This window comes from Balaenoptera musculus, chromosome 19 (assembly GCF_009873245.2).
Source record: "Balaenoptera musculus isolate JJ_BM4_2016_0621 chromosome 19, mBalMus1.pri.v3, whole genome shotgun sequence".
In the NCBI taxonomy this organism is placed as follows: Eukaryota; Metazoa; Chordata; class Mammalia; order Artiodactyla; family Balaenopteridae; genus Balaenoptera; species Balaenoptera musculus.
In genome coordinates this window covers 1,733,790-1,739,789 of record NC_045803.1, presented here as the reverse complement: position 1 = coordinate 1,739,789, position 6,000 = coordinate 1,733,790, and the positions used below count along the sequence as shown (strand labels likewise).

General features: G+C 49.0%; 2 protein-coding genes across 5 annotated transcripts in view; both read left to right on the top strand.

The window, feature by feature from the left end:
- Nucleotides 1–415: 415 nt before the first annotated feature.
- On the top strand, nucleotides 416–3,696 carry AURKC (aurora kinase C). 4 transcript variants are annotated; one of them, XM_036832276.1, is made up of 7 exons: nucleotides 416–635; nucleotides 755–791; nucleotides 1,033–1,224; nucleotides 1,635–1,773; nucleotides 2,195–2,343; nucleotides 3,053–3,227; nucleotides 3,394–3,696. In XM_036832276.1, exons 1-7 carry the CDS (start codon nucleotides 608–610, stop codon nucleotides 3,562–3,564), a joined length of 891 nt encoding a protein of 296 aa, XP_036688171.1. In that variant the 5' UTR covers nucleotides 416–607; the 3' UTR covers nucleotides 3,565–3,696. The 4 variants fall into 4 exon arrangements, with proteins under 4 accessions (XP_036688171.1, XP_036688172.1, XP_036688170.1 ...); XM_036832277.1 differs by having other exon boundaries at nucleotides 755–868; XM_036832275.1 differs by having other exon boundaries at nucleotides 752–791.
- Nucleotides 3,697–5,243: 1,547 nt separating this feature from the next.
- The window catches only part of LOC118885352, a 48,688-nt gene continuing 47,931 nt past the window's right edge, over nucleotides 5,244–6,000 (top strand). The window contains exon 1 of the mRNA XM_036833973.1: nucleotides 5,244–5,329. Within this exon, the coding sequence (XP_036689868.1) occupies nucleotides 5,282–5,329 (48 nt within the window). The 5' untranslated portion in view covers nucleotides 5,244–5,281. The remainder of the gene's footprint in view (nucleotides 5,330–6,000) is intronic.

Genomic DNA, 6,000 nt, shown 5'->3' with positions numbered 1-6,000 from the left:
CAGTCACACCTGCGTCACGTCACTGAGTTCGTTAAAGCAGTCACTCAGTCACGGATTTATATGTTTGCTCACTCATTCAGGCTTTTTGCATTACAGGCTCTCCTCACACCTCCACCCTCTCTCCCCTTCCGGTTTCTGGCGCTCCCTCCTCTCGTGTCTTTCTGCCCCGGCTCCCGCCTTCCTGTCTCCGCACCCTGCCCTCTCATTGGCCCAGCGCCTTCAGTCCCGCCCCCCAACCACGGGCGGAAGCTCTCATTCCTATCTCTTCTATTGGGCACGCTGCCTAAGCCTCAGACATTTCAACCAGTGGGAGTCAACCAGGAACTACCCACTCAGCCAATGGGGCCAGAGCACTTAGTATAAAGGGCCTGGCCCGCGTTGTTCAGGATCTTCTCTAATTCAGCGGTGGGTGTGAGCGCAGGTGAGCCTCCGCGCAACCCGCAGGCGGCGTCCGCCCAGTGACTGCCCCGAGGCTGCGTGGGAGCAGGTCGGGACTGGAAGAGCCCCAGCCTGAGGGCTACCTCCTTCCTGGACACCCAGCTCCGCAGGGCTCAGGAAGGCGTCCTCCTCACCACCATCTCGTCTAGTGAGCCACCCGAAAGCTGAGATGAAGTCGGGCAGTGTTCAGCCTGCAGGTGAAAGGGATAAGTACCAGGACCAGGGAAAGAGGGTTTAGAAGAAAGGCCTGGTGTCAGTTGTTGGGGGTGGGTGTGCACAGAAGAAAGTATTGACGTCTCTTTTCTTTTTTCAGTAGCTGTAGCAGGTCAAACGATGCCCAGCATCCCAACCATGTGAGCGCCTTTGTTTTGTATCTGAAAAAGGAAGGGGAGTGGGACCGAGGGATGAAGAGCAAGCTCCACGTGTGAAGGTTGCCTCGTGGGACTGACAGTTATTGACCAAACACCCTGACAGGGCCCTTGAGAAGGGAAAGGGGCCCAGGGAGGGTAAAGTGAAAGAGGAAGGCGAGCGTGAAGTTTCTCTGACTCTCCACCCACCTCCGAAACGGAGGCTCTTTTCCTTCTCTCCTATCAGGCGGCGCCTCACAATTGATGACTTTGAAATCGGGCGTCCTCTCGGCAAGGGAAAATTTGGGAATGTGTACCTGGCTCGGCTCAAGGAAAGCCATTTCATTGTGGCCCTGAAAGTCCTCTTCAAGTCCCAGATAGAGAAGGAAGGACTGGAACACCAGCTGCGCAGAGAAATTGAAATCCAGGCACATCTACAGTAAGGACAGTCTCTGTATGAGATTCCTGTTACCAGTTCTTTTTTTCTCTTGTTCCTGTTTCCTCTTCCATCTCCGACATCTGAACTCAGCATTTCCCCCAATACTACCCCCAAATAGGCCCTTTGCTCTCACCTCGAAGATTTTTTTTTTAAACATCCTTATTGGAGTATAATTGCTTTACGAAGATTTTTTTTCTCTGCAGTTCATTCCAGTTACACCATGTAAAGCTCCCTGTGTCAGACATCAGAATCTTGATGCCTGTTTCATTTTCCCCTCACAAACTTCCAGATCATGCTGTTACTATTCTGGTCCCAGCACAATTTGCCCCTTGTGTGACCAGTCACTTGTAATAGCATCATGAATTGGGCCTCAGGGAGGAGTCCTGACACTTCCTCCTTCTGTTGCGCAGACACCCCAATATCCTACGCCTGTACAACTACTTCCATGATGCACGCCGGATGTACCTGATTCTAGAATATGCTCCAAGGGGTGAGCTCTACAAGGAGCTGCAAAAGAGCCACACATTAGACGAACAGCGTACAGCCACGGTGAGGTGGGAGGCTGAGGGCTCGGGTTCATGAGTTTACTATGGGCTGATGGGGGTCACTGCTTGTGGCGGTCATGAATATCCAGATTGCTTTTTTCTTTATTTCTGAATTTCAATCTATAAATTTTATATAATGACTCTTATACCCTACAACTTCACATTTGGATACCCTAATTACCCCCAGAATATTAATAAATTGTGTGTGTAAGTTTGGATTCTTTGGTTGTAAGCAACAGAATCTAAGTGCGCTACCTTATGGAAAGAAACATGAAAGGCTCTACGGGAGTTCACTGAATAAATGAGTGGAACTGACTTAGAAATAGGAAGCAAGAGATTTTTGGGGGGCTCCAGATGGGAAATCACAGCAATAATCTTCCCATGGCCAGCTCCATTTCCAGACTGCTTTTTCTTTACTCACACAGGTAATGGAGGAGTTGGCAGATGCTCTGACCTACTGCCATGAAAAGAAGGTGATTCATAGGGATATTAAGCCGGAGAACCTGCTGCTGGGGTTCAGGGGTGAGGTGAAGATTGCAGACTTTGGCTGGTCTGTGCACACCCCCTCTCTAAGGTAGGTCAGGTGGTGGCACCCTGGGTGCCAGTTAAGAATGATCCAGTTTGATTTATTTCACACGTAAGATCCAGATACAAGCCTAGGTTTGTATTTAAATACTACATTTTTTCAAATGCCTATATTTAATGTGTATTTGTAGACTGAAAGAATGTGGTTCAACCATTTAACAGAGATTAATCTCTGTTAACATATAACTTTACCAATAACTTTCCATGTAAATAAATTAAGAACCATTGCTCCATAACTCCAGGAATTTTACTGTATGAATAAACCATAATTAATTTACTTCGTCCCTCTTGTTGTACCATCAGTTTGTTCCAAATCTTCCTTGTGAAAATATCCTGGATCGTGAGCTAAATAATTGTATGAAGAATTCTAAAATATGGAGGGACTTCCCGGTGGTCCAGTGGTTAAGACTCTGTGCTTCCACTGCAGGGGGCACGGGTTTGATCCCTGGTTGGGGAACTAAGATCCGGCATGACGTGCAGCACCTCCAAAAAAAAAAAAGTTCTAAAATATGGAGTTGGTGGATCCCAGTACTTGCCTTCTTCAAAGCTTGATCTGTATTAAAATTTGGTGTTTCAAAATTCCTGTGCCTGGGAGAGGACTGCCAGGACTTCCTAGGGTCTCCTGTCTCATTGAAAGCTGGGGAAGGAGTTTCCCTTGTACTGATCCTCTGCTTAGTGCTCCTTTCTCTGCCCTCTAGGAGAAGGACAATGTGTGGGACACTGGACTACTTGCCTCCAGAAATGATTGAGGGGAGAACATACAATGAGAAGGTGGATCTATGGTGCATTGGGGTGCTCTGCTACGAGCTGCTGGTGGGAAATCCGCCCTTTGAGAGCCCCTCCCATAATGAGACCTACAGACGCATCCTCAAGGTGGGAAGGCCACACTCTGGGCATTCATGCAGGCGCTAGTCAGTGGGGGCTGGTGGGCCTGCGGAGCCCAGGGCACACACAAAGATTGTCTGCTAAGATCCCGAACAGTGCCTTGAATGGACCAAGGAAATTAACCATGCTTCCCTTTCTTCTCTGGCCTCATCAGGTAGATGTAAGGTTTCCCCCATCAATGCCTTTGGGGGCTCAGGACTTGATCTCCAAGCTTCTCAGATACCAGCCCTCGGAGCGGTTGCCCTTGGTCCAGATCTTGGAGCACCCATGGGTCCGGGCCCACTCTCGGAGGGTGCTGCCCCCATCTGCTCAAATGGTTTCCTGAGCCCTGTATACCCCTAATCCTTTGTGATTGCTCATGGAGCACCCCTGGCTCTGGTAGCTACTCTGTCTTTTGTTTCTTCTCTTTTAAGATGCATTTTGCTAATTAATAAAAGCTGAGTCATTTTGTACCTGGTCTTTATAGTTGCATGAGTTGGTGTGTGATTGAGTAGAATCTTTATTTTATTTATTTATTTATTTATTTTTGGTCGCACCACACAGCATGCGGGATCTTAGTTCCCCGACGAGGGATTGAACCCACGCCCCCTGCAGTGGCAGCACAGAGTCTTACCAGGGAAGTCCCTAGAATCTTTATTTCTTGTAGAAACTGTTTCCCATGCGAGCAGCCCAAAATGATGCCCTTCCTGGGCCGCAGGTATTGTGACTTAACGACACTTCTTGAAAACAAGTTACTACTTTATGCAAATAACCACCCTGGTGGTGCATAACCTACCACCTATCCCAGTGGCTCCTAGACTCAACTCACTTCCCCCATGTTTTCAGGAGTATGTCATTTGTAAAACAGGACACTAATCCATCCAGAGGTCCATTCTCTTTATACTGACATCCAACATGGTGCCATCTTCAAGATAAAATGTTTCACTGCACATCAATGCCATCCAATTCTCAAATGAATTCACTAGCACTTACGCGGTGTTGTCATATTATTGCATCAGGATAAATCATCCCTGATAATAAATGTATCTTCAACCTCTTCTGAAATCATGCGCTCTGCTTGCAGCAATTTTGGGAGTTTTCTTCCAACATTCCCCTACATCCTTCTGTTGCAGTTTTATGTGGCAGCTGCTCCCTTCATTTACAATAAGCTTGACTGCACCAGAGTAAACATCCAGACTACTCAGCGAGGAGCTCAAACATGTTTTCTGATCATTTTGGGCATCTTTTTCACCTCTGTGTCTCCTGACTAAAAACACTCCATATAGAGTTTACCCTGTTAATGTTACTTCCACCACCATATTCTATACATTCTCCTCCATGTGAAATGTCCAGCAGATGCAGGACCACATTCCTATGTGACCAGAACCACTAAGTAAATACAAGCTATTCAGCCACTCTACTCTCAGATGAACAGCCCTACCATTGCAGATCTATCATTTAAATGCTCCAAGGGAATTCCCTGGCAGGCCAGTGGTTGAAACTCCGCGCTTTCACTGTGTGCAGCCAAAAAAAAAAAAAGAATGCTCCAAGACATTGGCTCATAGTTTTTTCACCTGCACCTTCAGTGCTCCTTGGTTTCCCCAAGTTGTGTCCCCTGTGAAGAGGCGGGTCTGATTCGGGGCTCTGGGTCTCCTAAGTCTTTTTTTTTTTGCCGTGCCTTGCAGCTTGTGGGATATTAATTCCCCCACCAGGGATCGAACCCAGGTCCCGGGCAGTGGAAGCGCGGAGTCCTAATCACTGGACCGCCAGGGAAGTACCCCTGGGCCTCCTAAGTCGTTTATATGGAGGAATAGCGGCTCTGGAACGCGCTCCGCGGCCGCTTATTTGTTAAGAAAAAACTACATTACCCAGAAGGCTGTGCACCGCGCGTCTGTGGTAGGCGCTGGACCAATGACGGCCCAGGGCGGGGGCATTTCCTGCGCAGGGGCGGGACTTCCAGCCCCATTGGCTGTAGATGTCATTTGCGCGCGACTGCTCCGTCCACGCCAGCTGTGGGGAGGGGATAGCTGTTCTGTGGCCGCTTCTAGTGCGGCTCTTCGCAAATGAGCAGAAAGGAGGCTAGGGCTCCCCTCCGCGCATTTGAGCGAGCGGTGAGCCTCCGCGCGATCGGCCACCCAGCCCAGGGCAGGGAACGGGTGGCGGTCGGCTGAGCCCGCGGTACCCGCCTCTGTCGCCGCCTCTCCGGGCCCCGCTCTCTCCTCAGGGTCCCATGATGGCGGCGGCGTGGATGGACCCGACGCGGGTGAGTGGACCATGTTTCTGGCCTTGCTGCTTCTCTGCTGTTTCGGAGAGGGCTCGTGAGCAGGGTGGAAGTCAAGAGAGGCGCTAGATACTCTTTGCAGTTGTGTTTGTGTCCGACCAGTGGAGCTGGCTCGTCACTGACTTTATCTCCAGTCTTAGAACATGCGAGACTGAATATACAAATGGAAAATAGACCGAGTATAAAAATAGAACTTTGACAAACAACCTGCTCCGGAATCCAGTCCCTTATCTACAATCAACAACCCAGGAGTCCAGCCCGGTCTAAGTCAGACTTGCCAGAAGCCAGATTCCTATCTCTAGAGACAGTCCAGGAAGAGAAACAGTGACTTCTGTAACATCGGCCCCAAATGGCCAGGACTTGATTAATAATTGACCCTTTCCCTAATCCTTGTCCCCACTTCCAACTTAAAACCAACCAGAGAAAACCATCCATATGTGCGCCCTTAAACCATCATAGAGGATGCTGTAGGATTACCTGCCGGAGAGTTTTAATTAATTA

Bases quoted from the DNA above. Each gene is read 5' to 3' on its own strand.
- AURKC (XM_036832275.1), top strand. From the start codon at position 608: ATGAAGTCGGGCAGTGTTCAGCCTGCAG. The intron at 636-751 runs GTGAAAGGGATA...TTCTTTTTTCAG, and splicing joins GGGCAGTGTTCAGCCTGCAG to TAGCTGTAGCAGGTCAAACG. The intron at 1,225-1,634 runs GTAAGGACAGTC...TCTGTTGCGCAG, and splicing joins GAAATCCAGGCACATCTACA to ACACCCCAATATCCTACGCC.